Source organism: Oreochromis niloticus, linkage group LG11 (genome assembly GCF_001858045.2).
Source record: "Oreochromis niloticus isolate F11D_XX linkage group LG11, O_niloticus_UMD_NMBU, whole genome shotgun sequence".
In the NCBI taxonomy this organism is placed as follows: domain Eukaryota; kingdom Metazoa; phylum Chordata; class Actinopteri; order Cichliformes; family Cichlidae; genus Oreochromis; species Oreochromis niloticus.
In genome coordinates this window covers 26,312,027-26,327,495 of record NC_031976.2, presented here as the reverse complement: position 1 = coordinate 26,327,495, position 15,469 = coordinate 26,312,027, and the positions used below count along the sequence as shown (strand labels likewise).

General features: G+C 39.4%; 1 protein-coding gene across 3 annotated transcripts; it reads left to right on the top strand.

The window, feature by feature from the left end:
* Window positions 1-447: 447 nt before the first annotated feature.
* lin28aa (lin-28 homolog Aa) lies at window positions 448-14,903 on the top strand. Of its 3 annotated transcripts, none has more exons than XM_025911554.1 (4): window positions 448-502; window positions 4,448-4,620; window positions 8,435-8,619; window positions 10,931-14,895. In XM_025911554.1, the coding sequence occupies exons 2-4, from the start codon at window positions 4,543-4,545 to the stop codon at window positions 11,148-11,150; spliced, it is 483 nt and encodes a 160-aa protein (XP_025767339.1). In that variant the 5' UTR covers window positions 448-502; window positions 4,448-4,542; the 3' UTR covers window positions 11,151-14,895. The 3 variants fall into 3 exon arrangements, with proteins under 3 accessions (XP_025767339.1, XP_025767338.1, XP_019220412.1); XM_025911553.1 differs by lacking the exon at window positions 448-502 and adding an exon at window positions 1,963-3,943 and having other exon boundaries at window positions 10,931-14,903; XM_019364867.2 differs by lacking the exon at window positions 448-502 and adding an exon at window positions 1,963-3,541 and having other exon boundaries at window positions 10,931-14,900.
* Window positions 14,904-15,469: the final 566 nt, after the last annotated feature.

Sequence of the window (15,469 nt, the reverse complement as noted above, 5' to 3'; positions counted from 1 at the left end):
TCTGTTCCGCATTTCGATGAGCTGCGGATTTTTTTATTTATTTATTTTTTTATCACTGCAACGCGGATCTATACCTCTAAGAGAAGCCCGAGCTACAATTTTCTGTTTTAAATGCCACAGGCCAGTTATTCCTAACTTAAGACTCTCCTCTCATATTTTTTTTCCACACTGTCACTCACTAAGATGCTTCACCTCTCCCGTGGACCGCCCCCGCCCATCAGCTGCTCCATCCACCTGACTTCCGACAAAAAAAAACGGTGTCTTAACGCAGGGGTGATGCTCTCTGTTGGTCATGCCCGGAGAGGCTTTAAAGCCTCCGCGCTTGGTTGGCTGGTGTTTCCTTATGGATGCCAAAGAGGCGGGACCCTTCTCGTGCACCGTTTCTAAAGTTTATACTCAAAAAGAAAAGACTAAAAAACAACATGCATAGGTCCCCAGTTATATAGCCTACTATTCTTATCAACAGGTCTGAGGCCACAAGACTAGAACTCGTCTCTTAAAGGTGACATCAACTACTATTTTCTCATAAAGTTGTTTTCAAAGTTAAACCTGAGGTATTAGATTTTTATTGATTTTAGTCGGCACTTTGAACCGAGACTTATACTGACATCTAGTGGTCATTTTATAGAACACATACCACTTTGCTGCCTTCGGGTACTGGGTGGTGTTGTGCCAAAAAGTGATTTCGTATGTTTGGTTTTTGTTGTTGTTGTTTGTTTGGGTTTTTTTTTTATATCGAATACCTTTATTTATATTGGCAAATAGACTGTCGTAAACAGGATTTATGAAGGATTGATATATATATATATATATAAAATAAAGAAATTACCTCTTTTACAAGTATCTTTATGACTGCGTTATTGTACCTACATTATATTCAATCCAGCCCTTTTTGGTCACTTAAGTATGTTTACAGAATCCTGATGTTATATTTCTTATAATTTTTGCTGCCCTCTTGGCCGGATCTCTCAAGAAAAAGACATTTGCAATTCCAGAGATTATTCTTTCTTTCTTTCTTTCTTTCTTTCTTTCTTTCTTTCTTTCTTTCTTTCTTTCTTTCTTTCTTTTTTTTTACAGGATAAATAAAGGATAAAACAGTCGCAAAAATTCATTGTGGCTTTTACCTTGTGATAGGAATGTTCTTCCTAACTCAAAAATACTTGATATCATTCACGAGAGATATGTCTGACTTTGGGACAAATTATAGACCAACAAGTTGTTTATAACAGTTTGAATTCCCGCAATCATTTTCTGGCAAATACCGGAAATAAATTTTTGGCAGACGAGAAATAGCAAAAAGTATATTTTGATGTGTGACGGATAGGGAACTCATAAAATAAATGTGGCTTGTTTTCCATTTATTTTTTATTAATAATGTAAGTAGTAATAATAAGAGTATTAACTGTTGCTGTTGTGTAGAGTTTTTTTTGGGGGGGGGGGGGGGGTATTGTAAATAAACTTTGTCGCCACTTTGTGGGATAAGCAAATATAACAAAGCGCCTCCTGTCGTCAGAACAAGGTTTCTTTGCGCTGGCATTCAGTCATATTGTCCAAAAGCACTGGCTTTCGGTCATCCTATTAGGTAGCACTTACGGCTCTCTTACCCCACTATTGGAAGTTCTGACGTCCTGACACTTTATTAGATTGTTTTCTTTGCACAAGAACGCCAGCATGAAGTGGCAATAAAAATGTTCATGGCCTCTGTGATCATTAGCCAAACCTCTATAAAGATAAATGTAATAACAGTTAATCAGTTAGTAAACTAGTTAGTAAATTATGCAAAAACATACAACTCGTGCCTTCGACCTATGCCACTAAAAAAACACATTTTTCAAACGAAATTACAAAACTAAAAGTAAAAACTAAAATAAATACAAAAATACTGTTGATTTTTTTTTTAAAAGAAATAAACGTAACCGCTGATTAATAATTTTCTTTTCTTTCTTTCTTTGAGCATGAAGTGCAGCTTCCATATTAAATTAAAATATATTATATCTGGGGCCACAAATACACGTTTTGCGGGTCCACAAGAGGTCGTTGTAGTAATTGTGATGAACTGGGAGCCACAGCCTCCTCTCAGTCATCAATCACATATTTCCATTTCAACAAATAAATAAGTAAAATACAACAGAATACGGGTATATTTAATATTATTTAGTATTGCCAATTTAGGCCAAATCAGTGACAGTAATAAATCGTTTTTATTTAGCAAACACACAAATAAATTAGCAAATGCAAAACCGCATCTTTTATATTTGTTGGTGTAGCATAAAGCAAACGAATTACAATTTCAAATACATCCATGTGTCCATGTTGAGACATGTAAACGGACTTTGTGTATTTTTTTCCTTTTCTGCAATCTTATCTGTCATTTCCAAAACCTTTGTAAATGTAACAACACATAATCATCACCAGTAAATTCGTTAACAGCATCTTTTCAATCTTTTTTTTATTTTTTATTTTGTTTTTGCATTTGTATTTTTAATTTAGGCTGAGATAAATTTGCTTATCCCCCTCCTGTCTTTAAGTCATCACTCATTTCACAAGGACGCAATTCAACAACACGCTTAACGTGATGTGATCAATCACTATTGATCCATGAATTCGTTTTATTTTCGTGAGGTCGCCTTCTTTTTTCTTTTTTCTTTCTTTTTTTGCAAAAACTGCTTTGCATGCTTTTGTTAAATCCGAGTTATTGTTATTCTCTCTCTCTCCCTTTTTCTTCTTCACGCCTTCACCTAGCTTGTTTGACTCCTTTGAGCTCTTCCTCCTCTGCTGCATGTGGAAAAAAACCGTCCCCCACTCACAATTTCATCTGGATTACCATTAAACCCTCCTAGGAGAGCAGTTACACGAATCTCTGATTATAAGGAAACCAACGCACGTGAGAATTAATATGACATGGATATAAAATGTAGATATTCAAATCCATTATTATTATTTTTTTAAAAGAACATCTCAAACTAATTGCTTTCAGTAGAGTGCTTTAAACCATTTACTTCTGGCCTTTTCATCTATTACATGCAGCTTCACCTCACTATATATATTTACATGAAATGCTTAAATGCGTCAAGTCTTAAAGGAAAATGTTTGTTTTAGTATCCGGTTTTATTTAAATAAAAGTTTAATTTTAGGCAGATAAATGCCTCAAAATACATTACAGATAAATTTACAGTAAGTGTAAACTCACTACTAGAACAGATGCTTAGGTTGCAATATAAGGATGTTACACTGGTTACAGAAGTAGTGGCCAATCACAACAACAAAGGTAGTATAAGAATATTATGCGTATTATAGTGATTGGCCACTTCCCATGTTTGGGCTCGTCCATCACGCAATATGCAGTGTATCCCTGGGGACTGTAATTGTGAATCACGTGGACGTGACCGAGTGTTTGGGGGTTTTGTTGGGTGGGAAATGGTCATTTGTATTGACCAACAGAGCTGGCCACTGCAGGAGCGCTAAAAGGCGTCCAAAGAAAGGGGAGAAACGGCAGCAGTGGACACTGAGATTAAACCATAGCTCCCGAACATGGCAGAAGGTATGCTGGCAGGTTTTAGGGAGTTATCTCTGGAAACGGTTAGAGCGCTTTCTGGTGGGGCAGGGTTTCGATGTATTGTCTAAGATGTTTTTTGGGGTTTTTTTTTTTTGTTTAGCGAGGGGGGGTCGGGGTCTTCACAGAAAAAAAGAAATTCTCCCGGTGACCCCCCACCCCTCATTGTTTAAGGGGGATAGGTTGCCAGCCCCCTTTTGTTTACCTCCCTCTCACGCTTTCCCTCTCGCTGCGCAGCTTCTGCGTTTCACAGCATTTTGCATGAAAGTGGCAATCTGCGAGGATTACCCAGTTTGAGGGCTTGTACACTGGATACTGTAGCTTGGGTGCTGATTTTGACTCAAGGCAGAACTGAAGACATGGGTTCCGTTTCTAAGAAGCAGCTCCGAGGTTGGGTAACTTGAGCTACATTTTGAGAAGTTTTTGCAAGTTAATTGAGTCGTTGTACCTGTGGACTGTGTGCTCGATTGCAGCGGAACGTTTTAACGCATTGTTCACACACTTGAACGTTAAAATGTGCAGTCCGTGTGTCTATCAGTGCTTTGCATTGTCTTTAGAATTTCGTGCATCTTACGGGAAGGAACAATATTTTTGTTTCTTTTTTGCGCTAATTTTACACCAACTCGTTGTGCATTCGCTGAAAAAAGTCGCATGTTTATTTCCATTAAAAAGTTGGCTATAATTTATTTCAAATTATGTGAGAAATACAGCCTAATCTTGTTCATTTTATTGATTCGTATTGATTATTGATTGGGTAGCCTAGCCTAAAGGAAAATGGGTATTTCCGTTTTTTAAAACCTTTCAATTTCAAAAAATTCTTTTGCGTTTTTAAGCATCGTCACATTCGCAGGTTTAAAGCTTTTATGTAGTAATTGCTAAATTGTTTCATCGTAGGAGTGTGTAAAACCGAGGAGGATGAAGGACCGAGTCCCGAGGAGAATTCAGAGTCTTTCCACGGGGTCGGTGTGTGTAAATGGTTCAACGTCCGCATGGGTTTCGGGTTCCTGTCCATGACCAGCCGGGAGGGAGTGCCGCTGGAAGAGCCGGTGGATGTGTTCGTCCATCAGGTATGATCTGCTTTTGCTCCGACGTGGTGTTTGTTTATCATGAGAAACGCAGCACTGGTGGTGGCGGTGTGTGAACCAGCTCGTATAAACCTTTGCATCCCAATAAAGATAAATAAAATGTAATGGTAAAAATATGTTTTCCATCTAAGCAAGTAAAATCTCTCCACACCAGGAGATCAGAGATCAATCTGATCTTCTTCCAGTCTTCAGTTTATGTGTTTTTAGACCTAGTCCCAGCAGCAAAGGATTGTGGGCATAAGTTAAAACATTACAACAAACAAAAACTTAAAGAAACCGAGGTTAATCAGAAATCCAGTCCTTCAGCAGGGAGGGCACTGAAAGACTTTCAAAGATGAAAATTGCTATAATGCCGGAAACGTCTAACTGTTAAATTGATGCTTTTGCTGCGCGGTGGGTGTTTCTCCTTTAGGGGAACACGTGTTGCAGCCAGAGGGGAGCAGCGGGCCTCCCTCGTGGTTTTCAGGACGCTGACACAATGTGATGGAGAGATGAATGTGCGGTTTTTGTTGTTCATTGAAGCCTGCGCACTTTTAACAGGCTTACATCCATAAGCCTCCTGAGCTGCATGAAAACTGAGCCATTAAGGAGGAGGAAACGTTTAATTGATCTCCATCTCCAGACGTGAACAATCAGTGTGCATTGTTTTTGTGTGTGGGTGTTTGTTTAGATTGTTTTATTAACCATTTATTTTCCACCTGCGAACAGAATTATTTAAATAACACATTATTTGAGCAACCTATTAGGGTGGTATCTAAAAAAAAGGGTTACTGATCCTGATCACTGCTTTTCAGATTAAACACATTTTAAACAGTCAAACTTGAGTTGGCTGAATACAACACAGTCACCTCACACACTTTTCTTCCCACCTGGTGCTGCTGTGCCTACTATTAGTTTTAAAGTAGAGCTTGAAGGCTCATTCCAACACCTTTATTCACCTTTAAAGTTAAGTGTTTGAGTTTTTGTCTGTGTGTGGGGAGGTCCCTTCTCGTCCTTTTTCATCTCAGTGAGCGTCTCCATTTCTGTCTGATAAGATAAAGGTTTTGCATGTGAATGAGAAGTTCTCACCATAAAGTGATTAAAGGCTCTTTGCTGTCTGCTCAACCCCCTCTGCGTGTGTGGCAGAGGTACACTAGATCTGTAAGTCACACACACCAATTTAACGAACACCCTGGGTTTTGCTATTGGTAAATTTCTTTGTTCTCAAAGCATCACAGGGAGACGTGTTTCTACATTGTAACACTTAGTTTTGATCCGCTTTCTGCATCATTTAGATTTATGCTAAGATTAAATAATGCATAATAAATAAATGCACCTACATAATATAACACAGGTCTGCCATCCACATTTCATTATAATAAGTTTGCATGTCCTCTCAAGCAGCTCTTGCTCGTTTCTGTCTTCCTGTTGCCTGCTGATGATGATGCATATAGAAACATTTAATTGTTCTGCGGAACAGTTCTGATATGTTTTTTGACTATACACAGGAAGCTGGTATTTGATTACTCATATTGCAAACCAAAACATCAGTTCAGCTGAGGGCAGAAATGTACAGATTAGTGCTCCAGCAGTCACAGGGACTCAAATGAAATTCGAACCAGCGCAGGTGCCATCGGTATAGATTCATACAAACTGTCATAAGCTACTTAGAAAACATTAAAATCACTGTTCAGAGTTATTGAACTGAATGTCTTTTACAAATGGCCACATGTTTGTCTTTCAGTTTGAGCTTCCATTTGACCATTACAATAATATCACTGGTGTCATTTTAGCCACTTATTTCTCTTACTGTCTTTTAGAAAACCTGGACACATCAGTGATTAATGTACAGGGGTTATTGCAAAAGAAAAGGCCTCGGTCCTAAAAATTAGTGGCCGCGTGTCAAGGAAAATTAACTCCCAGGGTCCTCTGGCCTTTGTGCAGGTGAACAATAGAGCCATGCATTCGAATGAAGCACCCTGTGGCCGTGACCGAGCCCCTGTTTGTCTCAGCGGTAGCCCCTTTATTGTCCCTCGCTGCTCTGATGTCTTTCTCTGACTCAGTTGCCTTCCAGTCATCTTCTGTTTACAGGTCCTTCACTTTTAAATGGCCCCATCCTGATTCTGTACCTGTGTGTGAGACTAACCTGGTGTGTTGAGGGTCCGTTATTGGGGTAAGGAAGGTCACACATTGAAGAGGAAATGGGTTAACGGTCAGCAGCACAGAGAGGCCTGATGGGACTGGGGCTCTATGGACGTCCACGCAATGCCACTCAATTGTCATGGCTCACCAATCATGTTTTCTCGCTGCTCAGGACGTTGCAGCAGATGCTCAGCTGTGACTCAGTGTTGCAGGATTAGAACACATCACTTTTGTTTGTTTTGTTTCTCACTGATGGGGGTGTTGCTAGTTGGCTCACTTGGACCCCTGCCTGTGTTTGTAACGATTTAAACCTCAGTTTTAACCACTGGTGTGTCCTAATTGTTGTTTAATATAAAGCTGCGTTTTGGAGATTAACTACTTGTCTCCTTTTAAATTATAACCTGTCCTGGAATATGATTCCCAGTGGTTTGGGCAAAGAAAGAATGCAGACCGATGGTCGCACATAATAGATGGATGATAACTCACTCCCCAAAAAATGAATAAAAGAAAACGGGATTAATGCCTATCAAAACAACCCCGTAAAATTAATGGATTGGTTTTCCTTTGCCAGCAGTCTGCGGTATGCGTGACTATTTAATCATATAGTCACACCATGGGAATTTTAGAGAGGGGTTTCCCATGTTGTGTTAGTCAGTCTATGGGATTTATCCTCAAAACTGCACCACACCTTCCCCTTTCCTTCATCTCTCTTTCCTTTCTTTGGGAGTCCAAAGTGTTTCTGTAAGGACACTAGTATCCAGAAGATGATCCTATTCAAAGGTCACTTCAGGTGAACCCAGTATCAGTGAAAATACAGTGGATAAAGTGACTGATTAAGCCAAGAACTCGTAAGATCAAAATCATCATTATTTCTCCAAAACAATGAAAAAAAATATTCAAGTACCGATATGAAAGAGAGCTATCAATCATTTAGGCATTCCCGAAACTTTTATCTTCCACCTCTTTCTGCCAAGCAACTATTCATGGAATGTCACCCTGACCCCCAACCTCACAGAGAAGCTTCTCCCCACCCCCAACTCGAACACCAACCCCTGCATCCTGCAGTTTAGGGTTAGTGGTGGTGGTCAGTGTGTTAGAAGAGCTTTGTGATGTGGGTGGGAAGAGGGATCAGGGTGGGGGCAGCAGTGTGGAATTTCTTTTAAAGGGGGGGATGGGTTGAAGGTTATCCCCACCAGGTTTACCACTCAGACAACACCAAATAGACAATGCAGCATTAGGGAAACAGTGCTTTGAATTGCAAATCGGTGTGTGCATACTGCTGAGTAGAGTGGGAACAGCAAGCTTTGTGGTGCTTGTTTGCTCATCATCAGGTGAGGCCTGGTGATCACCTTAAAATACTAAATGCCTGATAAGCGCAGTTGGCCTCTGATGATATCACACAGTGAGGAATGAGTGGGGGTTGATCTCAAGGGTCAAAGTCTCCACAGGCTCAACGTGGAGGTGATTTGGTGTGATATTAGCAGTTGTAAAACATCCAATTATCACTCTATATATCATACAAGATATCTACATGTGATGGAGAAGAAAACAAAATATTTATCAAACAGCGCTCTCCCCATGTTGTAAATGCTTTATACGCTTGAATGGCCAGAAAACTCAAACTCATGAAACAGTTACGCTCATGATGAAAAATCTCCCTATGTTCCCTTTTCAGAGTAAGTTGCACATGGAAGGCTTCCGCAGCCTGAAGGAGGGCGAGGCGGTCGAGTTTACCTTCAAAAAGTCATCCAAAGGTCTGGAGTCACAGAGAGTGACCGGACCAGGTGGCATCCACTGCGTGGGCAGCGAGCGGAGACCCAAAGGCAAGAAGGTCCAAAAGCGGCGTTCAAAGGGGGACAGGTACGGATGGATGAAGTGGGAAACAACAAGAGAAATATCTTTAATTTCTTAGATGTCTTTTAATTCCATCTTCAATTATTTGAAACATCTTGGTGTCAGATTAAAAAGTAAAATTAGTGAAATATTTCTATGCTACACTACATGCAAACTGTATTAATAACAACAGAAAAAACATCACTAACCCAATATAAAATAGCTCTAAAGCTAATTAAAATTAGCAGTAAAACTTCAACACTCATAAACTTTACACAGTAACACAGGAATAAAATATTTCAGTTGTACTCTTTACTTCTTTAAAAACAGCAAAAACATAAATTAAAAAAAAAAATCCTGCACTTGTTTTGTTGAGTTTGGAGCAGATACACAATGATGTTGTAGTTTCTCTCTATTTTGCTTCCTCTCTCTTGACCCCAACCCCCACCCCTAGCCCTAGTAAGGGTCACATCAGCAGGCTTGACGTGTGACCTGGATCAATAACTGTTTAAATCTGCTGGCCCCTGGTGAATTCAAACCAACCCACCCTCCGTCTCCTCCAAAACCTCCTCTACCAACCTCATTTGATAAAAGCATTGACTTCAAAATAACATCATGAATAACTTTAAACTCCTGTTTTAAAAATCAAGGTGCCAGTTTAATGTTATCAAAATAAAAACATGCAGATTTTTTTAAAAAGGCATTTCTAAAAAAAATTTGAAGAAGTAATAAATTTAATATGTCAGTACTAATGATTAATATGTTATAAACGGGGAAAACATAGCTTCTGTTCAGAAGGGGAAAAAAATTCTCATGAAGATCAAAAGGCAAAGGCAACAATACCCCTCCCAGCAGAAGAAAAAAGAACTAAGGGGGCCTTGATACTCGGGTTGGTCTTTGAATATTCATTTAATGCAGGGTTAGAGGTGTATCAACTTTACCCCCTCTGTCAGTTGTGATTACAGCCAGAGAGTAGTGAGTGTGAAAACAGATCATTACTGCCTCAAAGAGTCCTGGGAGGGCTGCTGTGTTCAATACCTCTCCCTAGACTGTGCTGATCCAAAGAAATCATTCCCCTTCAGTGTATTTCATTATGCAACACTGGATTGGGTTTCATGGATGTATGCATGTGATTAATTGATCATATTTATTACCAATATTTAGATAATTATATCAGTTTTCGCTTCACCAGAGTGAAGCGCACCACCTTTTTGAGGGTGTGTGTACATATACATCTATATATTTATATGACTGAAACAAGGGGGAAAAAAACCCTCCTGTCCATTTAATTGATAACAGATGTAAGAGCCCTGCCAAGGGGGTGAAGGGTCACTGTTGTCATGGCAATGGTGTATGAGTAAAAGCAAGAGAGCTGGGGGGCTGGGATGAGATTGGGGAGGGGTTGGGGGTCAGAGTTCAGAGGTCATTACTGCAGCTTTTTTAGACAAAGGGACCACTTCCCCTTCCTTCCACTTGCCTTCTGATGGATGCTGATGTAGGGAGCTTCTGTGATGTGATGGTATAGACCTTGACACCACCCCCAACGACCACAGCTACAAAGCCACACTGACCCTTTGGCAACCGCCCTTATCCAACCTTATCTGGTGCTACAAAGGTAGCAGAGGGTCCAAAGAGCCACATACTGACCGCCCAACGCCCACCACCCACCACCCATCTGTCTTCTGCTCCTGTACGCGTGGCCATGCTATAGATTACAAACGGTGGACGATGGAACACCTTATGGGCCTACCTTTGATACAAAAGCGTCTCAAGCGGTTCACAAAACTTAAAGATCCATGGTAATAACATCCACATAAAAATACCAGATTCGCCACCCAATTTATGTCTTGTAAAAACCCTCCTAATCAAAACAGATGCTACTGAGATTTAATGGTATTTTTGGTCAAATAGAAAACTTTTAAAAACGTTTACTTCTACTGTTTTCCTAAAGACTTACAGTATGACCAAATGCAAACTCATTCATTTTAGGTGGCATGTTGCCATCTAGTGGTAACTTAAAAGCTTTAAGTTGAGGGCTTTACGTTGTAACTTACTGCAGCTTGAAAACCTCAACATGCAAAAATGCCTCTTAGTTGTCACATTAGTTACTACTTTTTGGTTGGTATAGACTTTGATATGACGCTGGAACATTTTCTGACCTTAAAATGTGGTTTTCAGATGTTTAATCACAACATAACATAACATAATATCCACATAAAAGGTTGCTTCATCTCTTCTGGATATGGAAGCTATATCCAAATACGGAGATACAGGTATGTTTTGTGCTTGTTTTCTTGAGGCCACTGTAGGTTCAACAGACGTCTTTCTATTCTTTCAGATGCTACAACTGCGGAGGCTTAGACCACCATGCCAAAGAGTGTAAGTTACCTCCCCAGCCAAAGAAGTGCCACTTCTGCCAAAGCATTGACCACATGGTTGCCAGCTGCCCAATCAAAGCACAACAGTCTTCACCGGGTTCTCAGGGAAAACTGTTCTCCTCCAAAGGAGACGAGGAGGAGCACAGCCAGCAGGCACCACCTACCGAGACCTCTGATTAAACACAGGATCCGACGCTGGGGAAGCACAGAGGCCAATCAAACTGCTTTGATGGAGAGGAGGGAGACTCAATCCCCTTCCACCTGTTGAAGCTGCTTTTGGAACTACCTCAGGTTAAAAATACTCATGAAGAATGTTGCTGAAGTCTTTTTTTTTAATTTGGTTTTTATTTGGTGTAACACTCAGGAATACTGCTGTACTATTGCACTCAGGATGCTTGCTTAATGTATGAATCACTGGTATTGGGGATTGGGGATTGTAGTGAGCAATGCTATGTAATGGATGATCTTCAGGAGTTACGTAGATTTCTGTTATGTAATAATGTGCCTCTGCTGTGGGCATTATACCTCTTCTTCTTTGAGTAATACTCAGCGTGTTTAGTATAGCTACACTTTTGCTGCCTTACCATTTTGTCTCCTTCCTGACTGTTACACCTCACTATCCGGCAGGGCGTAGATGTAACAGTTAGTACATCTGTAATGAATGTTAGAGTTTGCATATCATACGGGGATGGGGGAGGGGTTTGTGAAATAACACTGGGTGGGTTTAAGGGTATATTAGCAATGTATTGGCAGCTGCCAATATTGCAATTGACCATCCAGTTTTCCTGGGGCCAAATGAATGTTAGACCAGAGGTGCTTTCCAGCTTTTGGTCAGTTTTTGTTTCTCTTAAATTTGTTTTTTTTCCATTTCATTTTTTGGTTATCCAGTATTTGGCTGGCTATCTAAAAGTACATGGTCTACCTCACTGGTCCATGTTTGGTCTGCTAGTAAATCTATCATCCTAAAAGCCGATGACAAACCAACTATTCTCAGAATACAGCTTCAGAGATTGTGATTTGAACTGGGGTTAAGTCAAATCCTCTTTGCACTACAGTATTTACACCAGCCCGCCATACTTCCTTAAAGAGTAACTCAACAGTTCCTTGAATTTACTGACCTCTAGCGGATTGACTTGTCACTTCACACATCGATGGATAGGTTTACCCAAACACTTTGTGAAATCAGTCTTTGGTGAGAATACATCAGACCACATCCAAGCCAGGCTCTCAAGCCTTTCATATGGTCTCACAATGGGAGGAGTTTGTGGGGTTATCTTCAGTTGAGGTTGGCGATTATGTCAGGGCTGTAACACATGAAAACATGTGAAAACAGCTTATGAAACTGAAAGCAAACTCTGGGGAGGGTGTTAGAGAAGTGAAGTTAACAGATCTCTGCAGTCTGTTTACCATATATGCTTGAGGCTGAGAGCTCGGTCTAATGTGCCAACCATAACCTAGTGTGTCTTTCTGAAAAACTGGTATAGGGTTTCGGTAAGAAACAGGAAGAAAGAGGTTGGGGGAAGTCTTCTGGACCTTTGGAAACACATACTACACCATACAAGCTGTCATCTTTATCTTGTGATAAAACATAGAGCAATCAAAATATTGACCCAAAGGGGGCAGCAAAATCTTAAGTTTCTCTTCATTTTAAGTTGTTTTCATGGGAGTTTGAACCATTGTCAACTTTCCATGTGAAGTATCTTCTCACTGCAGTGGCTGCTGTGTATAAGAGTGCTGTTTTATAATCACCTCAATTTGGATTTCAAAGAATTTAAACCAATGCGACACAAACCCCATTACATCTGCGTCACTTCTGATAAGATATTTGATCTGGACTTAAGTTAGTAAAGGGTCTGGCTAGCTCTCCTCTTACTTGAGTAAAACTGAGGCAGAATCAGACATGATGTTGCCAGTGGGAAGCCTGGTGTTTTTGTTTATATCCACTAGTAGGTAGTTATTTAAGACATTACCTCCCTATAACCCTTAGTAGGGTAGTAGTTCAGGAACACCAAGCCTGCACGGAGGAGCATGTAGGTCTAGCTAGCTAATCAGCATTTTACTCCCGTTTTACAGGAGAAGCTGACTGAGTCTTTTACACCCAATTAATATATATGTAAAATTATTCTAAAGCTTTTTTAAAACTATCATACTTATTTATTTTCATCCAAAAGTGCTGCAGCTTCTCCTTCCGCTCCGATTGAAGCCTTGCAGCACTGAATGTTCTAGTAGACAGCAGAAAATTGGCAAATATCATTAAAAGCTACATATGACTTGAGAATACATTGGGGTAATACATTTTTAACATCAAGGTACTCATAATACTTTGTACATATGTGCTTGATAATTCATTGTCATTTAATTTAATATGGATGCAATGCAACAGAAATATATTGCAACCAAAAGCGAGCAATATACAGTGCATACTGTACAGGTACACAATATAGGAACCGATGTGAACTGTGAGGGTTTTTTTTTTTTTTAAATTTACTCTTCCTTGTATAATTTTTTTTTCTTTGGTGCACAATTTGCCTTTTCAGAGGAGAAACCCGTTGTTGTTAATGCCAAAACCAATGCAATATTACTCTGCACTAATCGTAAAATGCATTAATATTTGTTCTATTCAGTTTAATCATTTTTGAATATATGTTTCCTATTTGATATATATTTTGAATTTTCACAAACTACACACAGTTGGTTTCTGGTTGGGAAAAAAATACCTCCGCTCTTTAGGCTCATCTCAGGAATTACCAATCTGAAATCTCAGGGAATGCTTCAGATTGATTGGAAGGAGTCATGGGGTGTTAGTTCAAGAAAAAGCAGGGATTAAATGCTCATTCGCATGATGTGAGGCGTGTGACGAGAAAGCCAAAGTGAATGTCTTGGTGCAACAGTTTCAGTTTTTTACTATAATACAGTTTTGATTATGAAAACAATGACTACATGATGATGATGTGAAATGATTGTTGCTTTTTGACTCTTTCATCTTTCCATGCACCCAGTGTGATGATGTTCTTTATATTTTTTCCTCTTTCACATAACTTGCCAATGATATATGATATGAAGAAAATGTTCCACTATTATTGTATTTTTTTTCCTCTATAATCGTTGTAGATGGGTATATAGTAGAATATTGTAAAGGGACTGGGGTTAGTAGTGTTTAATCCGGTGTTGTCTCATCTCAACACATCGATCTTTGGTGTTTCAGACTATCAATGCTCATGACAAAAAGAATGTGTGTCACGGATTGCTTCATACTCTGCTGTTAGTCTTCAAAGTTTGACGGTTGCAAAATTGTTTTGATAAACATTTTTTAAAAGGATGGAAAAGGTGGCGTGCTGAGAGTTTATTTTTCTGCACACTTTGATTTTTGAATTTACCACAACTGCAGCGCCATCAAAGTGTCACACTGTAATCACTCACACTCTAACTGGTTTACAGGAATTTCAACACCAACCAGTAAGGGTAACTGAAAGTATTTCTTTTCAAAATATCACTTGGAAACTAAGGAAGGTCATTTCAGACTTCTGATTGTAACAAACCTCTTTGGCCCCTCAGTGGTGTGCTGTTGTGATTTTATTGTCAGGTGTTGGGTTAGATAGGCTTTAAAATCCAAGGACCCGTGAAGACTGTGTGCTCAGAGTAACTTTTGAAGCTCATCAAGGCATCCTGTAAAACAGTAGTGTTAACTTGTGCTTTTAATGGTACATCTTACTTGTGACCGTCAGCCATTTAATTTGTGGTGCTGTATTTTATCAGGTAATGGCTACAGCTACTTTTAGAAAGTGATGAATGTATCAGTGTTTGTTTCCATAGAACTACACTTAACTTGATCTCAGGCAATTTAATGACAAGTCTGTCAACGATGAGCAGCATGTAGGATTTTCAAAGTATTACTGTGATTATGTTTTCTACATTATATGTAAAGATCTGCTCCGTTTCCTAATAAATATGTTAATATTCATGATTTTTTTAAATGCCTTCTTACTCCATTCACCCAGTCACAAGACTTATCACACTCACCAAAGTATTAACAAAACTTAGAAAAAGTACCAGAAGCACAGTGTAAAGGTTTTCCAATACATGAAAGAGTTTTCCATTTATAAAATTAAATTATTTGGTACTTAAATATCACCTTCCTACTCAGAGCGCTTAAAGTGCTTTCTACAACAAGTCTTATTCTCACATTTATGCAGTTTTATCTATGCCCAAGTGTTTGCTCAAATTCACACACACTTGCCTGATGAATGTAACTCATGTTCAGGAACTTTCCCAAGGATGCTTCAGCACTGGAGGAATCCACAATATTCTGATTGGTAGATGGTCCACAGATGCTCATCGGTAGTGGGGTAAAAAAGCACGTACTAGAAGATGCAATGCTGAACGCTGAAGCAACCTTAAGCATTCATTAATTGCACCTTGCAATACAAGGTTGGACCCCCTATTTCCTTCAGAACTGCCTTAATTCTTTGTGGCACTGATTCAACAAGGTGCTGAAAACA